Source organism: Gobio gobio, assembly GCF_949357685.1.
Source record: "Gobio gobio genome assembly, chromosome: 6".
In the NCBI taxonomy this organism is placed as follows: domain Eukaryota; kingdom Metazoa; phylum Chordata; class Actinopteri; order Cypriniformes; family Gobionidae; genus Gobio; species Gobio gobio.
In genome coordinates this window covers 59033658-59048601 of record NC_137102.1, presented here as the reverse complement: position 1 = coordinate 59048601, position 14944 = coordinate 59033658, and the positions used below count along the sequence as shown (strand labels likewise).

General features: G+C 39.5%; 1 protein-coding gene across 2 annotated transcripts in view; it reads right to left on the bottom strand.

The window, feature by feature from the left end:
- Positions 1-3209: 3209 nt before the first annotated feature.
- Positions 3210-14944, bottom strand: part of upf1 (UPF1 RNA helicase and ATPase) — a 66343-nt gene continuing 54608 nt past the window's right edge. For both annotated transcript variants that reach the window (XM_079819683.1, XM_079819684.1), the window contains exons 20-24: positions 12678-12759; positions 11257-11418; positions 9407-9630; positions 7527-7649; positions 3210-5572 (exon numbers count right to left, since the gene is read on the bottom strand). In XM_079819683.1, coding sequence (XP_079675809.1) covers positions 7530-7649; positions 9407-9630; positions 11257-11418; positions 12678-12759 — 588 coding nt within the window. In that variant the 3' untranslated portion in view covers positions 3210-5572; positions 7527-7529. The remainder of the gene's footprint in view (positions 5573-7526; positions 7650-9406; positions 9631-11256; positions 11419-12677; positions 12760-14944) is intronic.

Here is a 14944-nt window from a genome sequence, read left to right as displayed (position 1 = left end):
TTTAAAGTTACTACTTCATCAAGGCAAGTTAACATTTAGTAAAACCTTTTCTCATGTTCAGCTCAACTTAAAGGGTTAGTTCACCCAAAAATGAAAATTCTGTCATTAACCCTCTGGGGGTCTTCGGTCATTTCTGACCCGAATTTTTTATTATTTTTTTAAATGTTAAAAATCGTAGATTCATCGGAATGGTCCGGAACTTGGTGACTTTATTGGTACTTGGTATATGAACACACAAAAAAATTGGGGACAGGATTTGAAAAGTCTAAGTGGTCGTAAAAAAAAATAGTCCCACTCAGGACCTTCGGGTCAAAAATGACCCCTATAGGAAATGAATGGGAAATTGGCAAAAATATGAAAATACAGAGTTTTTTTGTGCATACAATCCACAAATCAGCCAGGATGCAGAAAAAAAGAACTCAACAGTGAAGGGGTGAATCTCTAAAACATCAAGAGTGCAAAACAGACAAAAAAAACTCACACACACACACAAAAACACAATTAGCTTTTGGAATGGCACGCGTTAATTTGTGTGTGCGTGTGTTTTTGTGTGTATAAGTGTGTGTGTGTGAGTTTTTTTGTCTGTTTTGCACTCTTGATGTTTTAGAGATTCACCCCTTCACTGTTGAGTCCTCGTCTGGCCTGTCATTTTCTCAAAGGCAGAGAAAGACAGCCAGAACTCGGTTTACACACATCAAAATTCCTAGCCACTTGGGGACAATATTCAGGCTAGGGGAACTCATATTAATGTTGAAAAACCTCATAAAATGAAAATTTCATGCCATGGGACCTTTAAGAGTGTACAGTACATTGTGCCAATGGAGGCCTTTCTGAGCCATCAGATTTCCACTAAAATATCTTCATTTGTGTCTGAAGATGAACGGAGGTCTTACGGGTGTCCAACGACATGAGGGGAAGTAATTAATGACAGAATTTTCATTTTTAGGTAAACTAACCCTAAACCCTTTAGAGCAGAAATAATGTTAGGGAAAAGTAAACACAAGAAGTGTACTTCCTTAATCTATAAAACACAGGTTAAAAAAAGTCAAATATTTAAAGGGACTACATCTTCATGTATTTCTTTCTTCAGTGGAAAAGAAATGAAGTTTGATGGAAACATTCCAGGATTTTTCTCCACATAATGGACTTCAATGGGAACCAACGGCTGAAGGTCCAAATCAATGCAGTTTCAGAGGAAGAGCTTCAGAGGCTCCGATCCCAGACGAGGAATAGAGTCTGATCTAGACAAACCATCAGACAAAATTGCTCATTTTACGCTGCTCTGTGGCCGCAATCACGTCGAAAACGCCACACTAGACGTAGGCGGAAGTGCCGCCCCAAGCGAACGTGTGAGGGCTAATACAAACGGCCTTTACCAAAAAAACACTCCTTCTTCAACTTCAAAATCGTCCGACATCGTTGTTTAACCTTTTTTTGCTAAAGGATGTTTGTATTGGTCTTCACACGAGTGCTTCGTAAATAAGGGGGCGGTACTTCCGCCTACATCTAGTGTGACGTTTTCGACGGGATTACGCAATCACTGGTGGCCGCAGAGCAGCGCAAGATGAGCAATATAGGTTAAAAAGTATATTCATTGGTATTTTTTTGTGTGTGAAAATGTCTGATGGTTTGTCTAGATCAGACTCTATTCCTCGTCTGGGATCAGAGCCTCTGAAGCCCTTCCTTTGAAACTGCATTGATTTGGACCTTCAACATTTTGGTTGCAATTGAAAACCATTAGGTGAAGAAAAATCCTGGAATGTTTTCCTCAAAAAAACTTCATTTCTTTTCGGCTGAAGAAAGACAGGAAGGGTGAGTAAAACATCAGTACATTTTTATTTTGAAGTGAACGAATGCTTTACAAAATAAACACAAAATAAATGACAGCAGTGAGAAACAGCTAATACTGATTCCTCTGAGTGATATGTTTACACCAGCTCTGCGATTCACCGGCATCATGTTGACAGATGAGGAAATTAAATCACACTGTTATGATAGGTTGATTATAAAGTGTATTTTACAGGTTTGTGCCTCAATGAAGGAAAGAAAGGCTCTCAGGAGCGCATAAACGTCACATCGCCCCGAGTTCCTCATAAATATCAGTAGGCTACAACCTAGAAAATTGAGGAATTATCATTTTTAGGTTTCATTACAAGTTGTTCACACATTGGCAATACAAAAACAATTCATTCTTACATACAGCTAGTAGCCTGTACGTTTCATTATAGATCATACAATAAGACAATAAAGCAATGAGATTCTGCAATTAATACACATGATTTACTTTAGAAAGAAATATATAAGCTTTAAAGCAAATATTGCATGTTCTTACCTGGTTCTTACTGTAATTTAATTATAGGATTTAAAGTTACTACTTCATCAAGGCAAGTAAACATCATTAAATCCTTCATTTGTATGACATTTTCATTGAGTAAAACCTTCTCATAATTCAGTTCAACTGAACAGAGAACAGAAATAATGTTAGGGAAAAGTAACGACAGATGAGGAAATTAAAATCACACTGTTATGATAGTTTGATTATAAAGTGTATTTTACAGGTTCGTGCCTCAATGAAGGAAAGAAAGGCTCTCGGGAGCGCGCATATCGTCACATCCTTTTGAATTTTGCGGCAAAAACGCCCAGAGTCCTTCACATACAAATCAGTGTACAGACTATCATAAGTTGCACACTGGCAATAAAAAAACGATTCATTCTTACATATAACTCCTTTAAGTTTCATTATAGATCATACAATAAGACAACAAAGCAATGAGATTCTGCAATTAATACAAATTATTTACTTTAGAAGAAATATATTAGCTTTAAAGCAAATATTGCATGTTCTTACTGTAACAGAGAACAGAAATAACGTTAGGGAAAAGTAACGACAGATGAGGAAATTAAAATTACACTGTTATGATAAATTGATTATAAAGTGTATTACACGTTCGTGGCTTCGTGCGTCAATGAAGGAAAGGTGGTCTCTCGGGAGCGCGCGTAACCGTCACATCCTTTTGAATTTCGCGGCAAAAATGTCGTCATAAAAATCAGCGTACAGGCTTTCATAGAAAACCTAGAAAATCGGGGAAGGTCTCGTTTTTCATTTTCGTTACACTTTGCTCACACACAAGTGATTCATTCTTACATATAGCTCCTGTAAGTTTCATTATAGATCATACACAAGAAAGACAATGAACCACAGACCTGCATTGGGTGAAAGAAAGCAACATTTATTTGTAAAGTTACAAGAAGTACATACTGTGGGGGGTGAAAACTCTTTCCACAAAAACAAAATCCTGAATTATGTTTCATATCCTGATATTTTTCCAATGTCCCTCTTCAATGCAAGTTAATTTATTGTACATTTCAGTCAAATTTGATATCTGAATGCAACTTTTTGCAGCGGAAACCTCACACTTGAGGGTGAACTCAGCATTTCCTTGTCTTCGGGTATGATGCTCCGTCATAACCGGGATATCCCCATGGATCACCTTGGCCTGAATGTTCATATCTCATTGTCATTGGCAACAATTTGGCTGATGTTATATCAAATCTGAGCACTGATATTTACAGTTGAAGTATGAAAAGTGAAAAAAAAAAAACTTTTAGAGAACGAGTTAACTCTAAAAAGAAGAGGTTAACACATGGAAAAGACGGAATATCAGTCACTGAGCGGGAACGCATACAGAACGTCAAAACGTCTATGGTACAACATTTTTGCAACGTTGGTTATGAATGAATCATGATTGTCTTGTGGGCAAAGAAAAAGCAAAGCGGTGCATATGTGAACTTAAAATGAATCTGCGCTCGATGATGCTATAAAATGCGAGTGGTGGTACTTCAGTAATATTAAACAGTCAAAAGTGTTGCAAATATGGAGTAACAGCACGGTACAAACACTCCAAAGTAAAAGTACAAAGTTGAGGCGACTGGCATCGGTCGGAACAGATGTTAAAAGCTGCCATAAAATTCTGAATGGGTCCGTGGAAACCGAATAAAGATGAGCAATTTCCACACAGAGAGGTTTACGAGAACTTCACGTCAGATCGTACAAATAAAAATGGGCTACTAAGAAGAGGGAAAAACAACAGAGGGAAAACAGAGCAAAACTACGATCTACCAATGATAATAATAATAATAATGAGGAAGGGCAGTCTGGAAACACACATACATACACACACACACACACCTCTGGTCGGCGTATTAGCGCCGCTCTCACTGACATCATCATAAAGCAAGAGAGCACGCTGACAGCGCGTCTTACGGTCAGACACGAAAACAGCGAGAATCTCACCTGTCTGTCCTTCGCATAGGTGCGGCCATCTCCTGCTTTCTCCGAGGTGCGACCGGTCATTTCCACACCTCTAACTAAAGCGATTCGGGCGCAACAATATTACGATGGCGTCGTCCTGATTGGACAGAATAGAAGCGGGAGGGGTTTACTGTGATTGACACACTGATTTCAGCACTGATGATCTCACACACTGAAGTTTCTACCCTTGGAAAACCTGATTTGGACTTTTTTTTTTTGACTGGCCAAGGCAAGAATCCTGGTGGTTTTGATTGATTTTTCTTTTTTGCAGCAAGGTAAGAGATTTAAGAAGCCACATCTAAATCAAGCAGGCTAATCGAGCGGTTCTACTTCACTGCTTTTATTCTAGCTGACAAAAAAAACACATTTTAAAAGAGGAAAATAAGAAAGGATAGATCTGTCGGGCCACTTCCGCGTCAGCTCTGCAGAGACAAAACGTTTAAAAAGAAAAAGAGAAAGCCATTTCTACCCCTTTTGCTTTCGCAAATCACCTAGCAGAGAGCGGCTACGATGTGACGGGCCCTCCGTTTCGACACCTCTACCCTTCCGGACTTCAGGCGGAAAACTTTCCTCAAAGTTGAATCGTCCTTCAGAGTGCCCTAGCACCTTCGTTGGAGACCAGCGTGCTCGGAAAACGCGAAATGAAGCGCAAAACACTGCGTCCGTTCTCTTGGAGATGTTCGGTGGTAGAACCTGAATGTCAGATCTCAACTTTGAGGGGAACTCTTTTCCCGAAAATCAGCTGCTTGAAAAGCGTTTATAATTACTTTTTAAATACGTCACCCCCTCTCTCAGCTCGTGGAGACGACAGAGCAAGCGTGGTTTTTGCAGGTAGTTTTAAGAGAACTTCATCTTTACTCCGTCTCTGTTGGCAGGGCAAGGCCTGAGGCTGACGTCGGCAGCCAGGCGAGAGAGAGAGGAGGCCGGGAAGGGCCCCTGCGCTCTAGGAGCCTCCTCCACGTTGCGGAGTTGCAGATCGAAGATCTCGTGTTTCGTCTCCTCCTAACACTGCGTCTCCCCTCTCCTCCCCGTCCTCAACGAATGGTGGATGTAGTCCGCCACTCACACGTTCTCTTTCGTCCTGTCCAGCTTTACTCCCTCCTGTGATTGGTTTGATTCTCTCCTGTTGCTCTCACACCATGGTGCTTCAGTTGTAACAGTGGTAAACGGGCATCCATGTTTGTTCTTTTTTTATATTTACCCATATTTAAAATGCTGATGAACTAAGCTCAGCACAGGCCTAGCTCCTGTTCCAACAACCTGCGGACACAGCCAGAGAAACACAACAGCATTAGCGACGGTCTTACTTCTGCGGTGACATGTTTTATTCAAAAATAGCACACAAAGATCATCAAAGATGTAGGTGTAGTAGAATTGTAAGAACATTTTCGAGGCCTGATGCTATTTTTTGTTTTTAATTGGTCCGTCATTTTAAAAATGAGACGATTGCATTTTGGTGTCTAGGTCATTAAAGCTACACTGTGTAGCTTTTTTAGTTTATTCTTAGCTAAAAACACTTAGTTCTTTCAAAAATATATGTGCTCATTAATGTATATTTACTTCTTTCAAGTAATAAAGTATTCTCGTAAGTTTATAATATGCCATTGAAAATACATACGGGTGACGGTCGCCATGTTGCCCCTCCATCTTGAAAGTACAGTAGCCAAAGAGGGACATACCCGTGAATTCAAGCTTCGCCTTTCACGTTTTAACCGCGTCAAAAGTGGACGAGGTCGAACTGGAAGCCATGTTAATCTTGGACTAAATCGGCCACCGTAGGAGTTAAAACGAAATCGGAATTGAGAGGAACAGAAACTAATATTCACTGGATGGTCATATACCTTTTCATCGCTAGATGGCGGAAAATATCACACAGTGTAGCTTTAATGTACTCTACTATTCAGAAGTTTGGTGTTTCTGAGATTTTACTGTTTTTGAAAGAAGTCTCTTATGCATTATGCAAGGATGCATTTATTTGATAAAAAATGAGTCAATATTTAAAACAGCTGTTTTCTGTCTGAATATATAGTAGTGTTGTCCAAAGTACCGACCGCGATACCAAGGTTCATCCTCGATGAATAAACATACTAATTTCTTATATAACATTATAATACAATGCATATTTGTGCTTTTTCTTTTATTTAAATAAACTAAACCAATGTATATTTGACATTGTAATACTATAGAAAAGCAATACAAGTTTTTCAGCTTGATTATTTTGATATAACAACAATATGGCATGCAGTCGCTTCAAACAATGGCATAAAGCTATTCAAAACTAGACTAGGTAAACCCAGCCTGATCTGCCGGCGATTTGATTTCAGTCTGGAAACCTGTACATTAATTTCTACTGCTTCTGTTACACTTTTGCAGGAACCAATCACAGACTGGCTTATCCACCTGGCGCGCTATTGGCAGGTTTAACACGAATGACGGATAGAGAAGCGATGGGTCGTTGCCCGTTGATCACGTCTCTTGTGGTCTGATTGGTTGAAGGACTATCCAATTGCATACAGAGTCATTTGAATTATGCTCGTTTATCACGCCTCTTGTGCAGTAAAACATACATAGCGGACCCAATGTTCAATCTTAAAGCTACACTGTGTAACTTTTTTAGTTTATTCTTAGCTAAAAACACTTAGTTCTTTCAAAAAGATATGTGCTCATTAATGTATATTTACTTCTTTCAAGTAATAAAGTATACCGGAAGTTTATAATATGCCATTGAAAATACATACGGGTGACGATCGCCATGTTGCCCCTCCATCTTGAAAGTACATTAGCCAAAGAGGGACATACCCGTAAATTCAAGCTTTGCCTTTGGCGTTTTAACACTCGATGGCACCGTGTCGAATGTGGACGAGGTCGAACTGGAAGCCGTGTTAATCTTGGACTAAATCGGCCACCGTAGGAGTTAAAACGAAATCGGAATTGAGAGGAACAGAAACTAATATTCACTGGATGGTCATATACCTTTTCATCACTAGATGGCGGAAAGTATCACACAGTGTAGCTTTAAATTGAGCTTGGTCTGGTGATAGCCAGACAAATTCAAAACGTCATTCAGATGTAAATTGTGATTAAACATAATTAATATTCGCAATTACAATTGCAAGGGAATAGTGTGCGAAGGACAAGCACATGAAAAGGCTTAATGTCGAGCCCTGCCTGAAGTATATTTCCTATTGTGTGTGTGTGTGTGTTGTTGTCTTACACTCTAGTACTGTGAGAGTCCAGTCACTCCTCCGTGCTGATAAGCCCGTTCGCCCTGGTAGGTGGAATCCTGGGAGAGCGCCACATCCATCTGGGATTTGAACTCATCCCCCAGGTAGCTGTCCTGTTCCACACAAAAGACCCACACAAAGCTCAAAACTTCAACACAGACTCAAGTGGCTTACAGCTTGTATAATAGTGGAACCTCAATAAACAAACTACCGTTATGTATCAAAAATAAAGAAAAAATTCTAAGCAAAACATTGATCTGGGCTGAGAACTGTTGGTTGCTTCATTATAACAGTTATAACCATAGATATACATAATAAAGGCTAGATGTCTCGTCCGCACTGCTAGCCAATGGAGGTTGAAGTCCGCACCTGGCGGCCATCTTGTCACAGTCAGCTCGCTCACTCGTAACATTGTTTTCATGGGTGCTTGCACTTTTTAAATAACCATAACTTGCTCAATTTTCTACCGATTTTCAAACTGTTTGGTTTATTATAAACGTCAGATACCCCTTTTCCACCAAGGCAGTGCTAGAGCTAATTCAGAGCCAGAGCTAGTCCCAGTTCATAGTTGGTTCGACTGAGGAGCTTCTAAGAACCGTTTGCTTTTCCACATGCTGAGAGCCACAACAGAGCCATGTCTTACGTCACTGTATACGTCTCATCTTTCTCAGCAACGCTAGCGTGGCAGCGGCAGTGTTGCCAAGTCTGTGGTTTTGCCGCGGGCTGTTTTTTCATGTCCGCGGGATAAAGCGACCCCAATTATGTGATATTTAGCCCCGGGAATGCAAATTTTAGTAGGCAACCATGCCAAAAAACACATATTTTACCCCCAAATGTGATTTTTACCAGGGAAGCCCCCCTGAAACGCGATTGGACTTGTTTTGAGTAGCAATTGGGTGGGTTTTGTTGTGAAAACCTGGCAACCCTGGGCAGCGGGAAACACACACACACCAGGCTTGTTCGAGATGCATCGGCACTGCGCAGACCGATCCACGTATGATATATATATATAAACGCATGAGTGAATCAAAAGCATAAGGAGTCGTGTGCTCTCGCTGGACTCGTGATCATACGGCGATCGGTCTGCACAGCACCGCTGCGAACAAGCCTTCCATCAACAATGCAAACGTTGTGTTACTATTGATTCACATGGCTTTACGATCCTACATCGGCATCAAAACACAACGAAAACACAGCGAATCCAACGCATTCATGCAGTTCGCCTTAATTTGTATAGACGGAGATTACAAACGAGCAGCAGCTGTTAGCTCCATTAGCTGCTATTTCAAACATGGCGGATCTCCAGTTTGTGTTGGTCTTGTTGACCCCGCCCCCAGCGTCTGACGTAATCGGTTCTTACTTCTAGCCCTGTTCTAGCCCAGCAATGTTTTGGTGCTACTTAAGAACCACTTTTCCTGGCTCGGAGCTGGAGCTTTGGGTGTGGAAACACAAAGAACCGATTTGAAACTAGGCTCTGGCTCCGATCTAGCTCTAGCTCTGCTTTGGTGGAAAAGGGGTAAGAGATGTAGTTATGACACTGCATACTTATGAAAAATTATTCATAATTTGTTCAAGCATCCATAATTATAGCCACGTTAATAACGTTTGTACGAAAGCAAACCATTTGTAAATCCGTCAAGATTTCAGTGAGATAAGAGTATTTGTGTTCATGCAGATCATTAGGTACCACAGAGCCCTGCCTGTGACAAGATGGCCGCCGGTGACGACGTTAGAGACTCCGCCATAAGACATCTAGCCTTTATTATAGATATCTATGGTTATAACACTGCAAGCAGACCCCATAAATACAATTATGAACTCGTAAAAGAGCATAATATGGGCACTTTAAACTCAAATCGTGAATGTGTACCTGAGAGAGCTCCGGCTGGGACAGTCCAGGCTGGCTCATCTGTGAAGGCTGGCTCATGTTGATGTAGCCCTGGGTCAGAGGACCCTGAGAGAAGGGCTGGGACACCAGATCCTGACTGGCCTGGCTATTGGGCATGTTGGCCTGCCCACTGCCGTGGTTACCCGTGCCACGGTTCCTCTGGCGACCTCCACGACCCCCGGTCTTACCTTTAGGAGCACCGCGACCTGTAAACAGAAAGCGCGAGAGAGAACTGATTAATATCAGGATCAGTGTTATTTTAGTAGCATTAAAGCCACAATATGTCATTTCTCACAGCTAGAGATTGCTTATTCAAAACAAAAGCCTAGCTTGATGACTGGCTAAAATCACTTATTTCTCTGGATTTAAACATTCTTGGAAACATTTGGGATAATGTAAGTGCACAAGTCAACAAAATATATAACATCGTTCTAGTGGCTTTAGGATATTTTAATCTAAATATCTTACATATTGTTCCTTTAAGATACTAATATTTAGAAATTGTTATTATTCTTTCCATTTTGGTGCGTGTTTTGTAATTTTTATTCTTTTTTTTAATGTCTATATAGGATTTTTTTTTTTCATTTAGATAAATATTTAAAATTCGTTTTTATTTTTATATTTACCCATTTTCATTTTAGCTAAAGTTTAAGCCATTTTTTTATTTAAAGTTTGACTTTATTTATTTAACTGATTAATATCGTGATCAGTGTTATTTTAGTATCAAGATATAAAAATAGCTTTTTTTTATAAATATAGCATTTTCATTTTAATTTAAAGTTATGTAATTTTTATTTGTTTTTTAATGTCTATATAGGTTTTTTTAAATATAAATTTTAACTTTAGTTTTTGTTATTTTAGCACAAGTTAAACAAAATGAAAAATGATTAAAGGTAAATTAAAGGATTTTTTTCTTTAAATCGCTTATTTCTCTGGATTTAAACATTCTTGTTGTTAATGTAAGTACACAAGTCAACAAAATTTATAACATCGTTCTAGTGGCTTTTGGATATTTTAATCCAAATATCTTACATATTGTTCCTTTAAGATACTAATATTTTGAATTCGTTTTTATTCTTTCCATTTTGGTGCGTGTTTTGTAATTTTTATTCTTTTTTTGGTCTATATAGGATTTTTTTCCCCCATTTAGATAAATATTTTAAATTCGTTTTTATTTTTATATTTACCCATTTTCATTTTAGCTAAAGTTTAAGTCATTTTGCTTAGTTTTTTTTATTTAAAGTTTGACTTTATTTATTTAACTGATTAATATCGTGATCAGTGTTATTTTAGTATCAAGATATAAATATAGCTTTTTTTTTTTAAATATAGCATTTTCATTTTAATTTAATGTTGTGTTATTTTTATTCATTTTTTACTGTCTATATAGGTTTTTTTAAATATAAATTTTAACTTTAGTTTTTATTTTAGCACAAGTTAAACTAAATGAAAAATGATTCAAGGTAAATTAAAGGATTTTTTTTCTTTAAATTTAAAAGCGTTTAAATGATTTTTTATTAAAATTCCTTTTATTTTATGAATTTAAAAGAAAAATATACATTTTTGACAGCTACCTGAAATTAAATATGTTTATAGTTATAAAAAAGAAAATAAATTTTTTATAAAAATAAAAAAATATTTTAGTTAAAATGTTATGCTTTTAGTTGACTATAATAACCCTGATCATGATTTGATTCTGCTTCACCTATTATTGCTCTATTCACAAAGTTTTTCTGTTCCAAAGGCCATATCCTACACTAATACACTAAACTTAGTCCAGGTTTCTTGCTCAAAAACAGCTGTAATTGAGTGTTTGTGGGGTTCTCTCTCACCTGCAGCAGGGCCGTTCACCTGGCCCAGGTACCCGGGCGGAGGCATGGGCGGCATGACCAGATTGAATGGGATGGGAATGTTCATGGAGCCCATAGGGTTCGGTCCGGTCCCGATCATGCCCACCTGATCATGGGTCTGGAAGTACATATTAGATGGACGTCCTGTAAAGACAAACAATGAGTGGCAAATTACATTTCACAAAATAAACATTTCAAAAGCAGGTTCATCATGAAACTGGAAGACCACTCATCCTCTCACATCACTTGTTTATTCTATAGCGTTCAAACAAGCAAGTATTTCTTATATTCAGTAAAATCACTTGTTTGACGGGTCTTTTGGACCCTTGGTTAAAGGGTTAGTTCACCCAAAAACAAAAATTCTGTCATCAATTCCTCACCCTCATGTCGTTCGACACCCGTAAGACCTCCGTTCATCTTCAGACACAAATGAAGATATTTTAGTGTAAAGCTGATGCTGAGAAAGGCTTCAGATAGGCCTCCATTGGCATTCAGTACATTTACACTCACAAGACCGATAAAAGGCACTTAAAACGTCGTTACAAAGTCCATCTCACCACAGTGACTCTAAAATAATTTTACGAAGCGACGACAATAGTTTTTGTGCGCAAAAAAAAAATCTAAATAACGACTTTATCCAACCTCTTCTTGTCTTCCGTGTGTGCCTCCACGACGCATGCGCGAGAATATGACGTAGCGCCGGGGTTCGGGAATCCATGAAATGCACACTTTAACCCCATTTGAGCACTACGCCGAGACCTAAAGCACGATCAATGTAGAATTCAACAGCTTAGACACGCGCGTCTTCCTCTGCTTGTAAACAAATCTCTTCTGGGTCATGTGTCCGAACGCCGGATCTGCGTCATATTCTCGCGCATGCGTCGTGGAGGCACACACGGAAGACAAGAACAAGTTGGAAAAAGGCGATATTTTGATTTTTTTTTGCGCACAAAAACTACTGTCGTCACTTTGTAAAATTATTTTAGAGCCACTGTGGTGAGATGGACTTTGTAACGACGTTTTAAGTGCCTTTTATGGGTCTTGTGAGTGTAAATGTACTGAATGCCAATGGAGGCCTATCTGAAGCCTTTCTCAGCATCAGCTATCAACAAAAATATCTTAATTTGTGTCTGAAGATGAACGGAGGTCTGACGGGTGTCGAACGACATGAGGGTGAGGAATTAATGACAGAATTTTAATTTTTGGGTGAACTAACCCTTTAAGTATGTTTCGAAATAAACGGCTAGCCTACCTAATCCATTGCATGGCTTGAAGACATTAAACTCAAAACTACACACCTTGCTTAAACAACCATCGATTAAATGATCATCAACAATTAATCGATCAATAAATCGTTAGTATTCCAACTTCACATGTTAATGAGCTTATGATCATATTCTCACCAGTGTTGCTGCGGTCATACACGGATCCAGGAATCATGGCCTCTCTCGCATCATACATGGCAGTACTCATGAAGCGGGCGCCCTGAAACACACAATTACACTATTAAGAGGAGGATTTTGCTTCTTATATGCGTTTTGGTTCCTCCTTTGAAATGTATTGGTCACTTTGGGGGTGATCGTGTAAAAATGAGATGCATTTAGGTACTAAAAATGCTTATTTAAAGGGGGAGTGAAACACTCAGTTTCAGTCAATCTCATGTCATTCTTGAGTGCCTATAGAGTAGTACTGCATCCTTCATATCTCCGAAAAGTCTTTAGTTTATTATATTTATAAAAGAAAGATACGCTGTACCGAGTCTTTCCGGAAAAAAACAAGCGGCTGGAGGCGGAGCTAAAGAATCACAAGCGCGCGCAGCGATTGCGTTGAGAGCTGAGAAAGCGGAGACATCCTTAAACGTGGAAAAAACGTTATCCTAAATAAACCATGGAGATCAATCGGATTTAGCCATACATATATGATCCAGAATCAGATCTAGAGGCTGAAATTGAACAGGAGAAGCAGCAGCGACGACTACAGCAGGACGTCTCAATGGTATGTAAGTTACTGTAAAACGTATAACTTATAATGGTAACGTTACCTGCTTATAGCGGCTTGTCATGCGCGAGTTTTACAACATTTGTGTGTTTACTCATGGTTTATGAGGACATAATTTGATTCATGGACTATTGTATGCGATTTAATGTTAGCAGTAGCAAGCGGAACGGTTTTGCACGTGTTTACATAGAAAAACAAGGGAACAGTAGCGCATTTGAATGAACGAGTCAATAGCTAACAACACAAAGACATTTGAAGCAGTTTTAAAGGTCCCATGGCATGGCATTTTTCTATTATTTTATAATGTTTCCTGAGGTGTACTTATATTGTTAGTATGACTTTTACATCATAAAATGTCATAATTTAGAAATAAAAGGCATTTTTTCAATACTGCTGTTTGCCCTGTGGCTGAATGCCCTGCTTCAAGAGGCGTGTCTGCTGTGAGACTTCAGTAAAAACGCCCACTGTTGTGATTGGCTGACATCTTTGTATTTTAAATGAGCGGAGGGGGCGTGGTTTAACTTGGTCTACGAGGCACGAGCAGGCACGAGCTGCTGCCAGAGGACCAGAGGACCGGATGGACCTGAGTTCACTTCACATCAGTTCTCAGCATGTCTGAACTGTTGTAGTTACAGCATATACTTCAGGTTATTAGTCTATTTCTAGTCGGAGGGACTGTCACTCATGTCAGAAAGTTAGTAACTTTAGTAAATTATGGATCAGCGCTGACTGGAGACGCGAACCGTTTAGAACGATTCAGTCCGATTTGGTGAACTGATTCGGTTCACTAAAAAGAACTGGTTCAAAAGAAAGATCGTTTGCGAACCGGACATCACTAATGTACCAGAGACGGAGCTCAGCGATCGCTAACAAAGTTATTTATAGTAAATACTGAGTTATGAGAGCGCTGTCAGTCAGCGCGAGTTTATTGTGTTTGTATCTGAGAGTTCTGAATAAACACGAGTCCCAGTCACACCGAGTCCGTCTTCATCATTATTACCAACTTTGTAACACATGCAATGTACCATTACAGCTGTCGAGATGAACGAGTTAAAAGTAAGTGTTGATAATAGCATTATTTTTAAAATAAAATAAAAGCGTCAGTGACGCGCGTTGAGTACACAGCGCAAACAAAGACACAACAGCAGTAATCGAATGTAATCCAGTTTATTGTGGGGCTAGGCTGGCTAGCCCGGATATGCTCACGCTTACCCCCCTTCTGCTTAATCTCACGCCGCGTTTGGTGCCTCCGCTGTGGGCCAGATGCAGTACTGGGGGTCGGGGATGTTGAAGGCCGACCGGCCAGTGCAGCCCGAGCTTTGGCGTGTGTGAGGCTGATGTTGAGCAGAAACTCATGACTGTATGCGCAGTAGACGCGACGAGGACGTACAAAAACACTGACTCACAAGATAGAAAACACGAAAACACCGCTCTGTCTGGAGAGAGAGAAGCCGCTGCGTGTGCACGAATAATAAATAATTAGCTACACATCAGAAATCACTGATCACAGATCAGAAGGAACTGAAAAAAGACTTCTGTTTTCATTTGTACATCCAAACACTGAGAAACTGCCAGCGTTCACTCGTTCACAACCCATGATCTCTCGAGCGTTTGCATGGGCGTGGCAGATTCTCTGGGCGGAGGAAAGGGAGGAAACCGTTCCTGCTTGGAC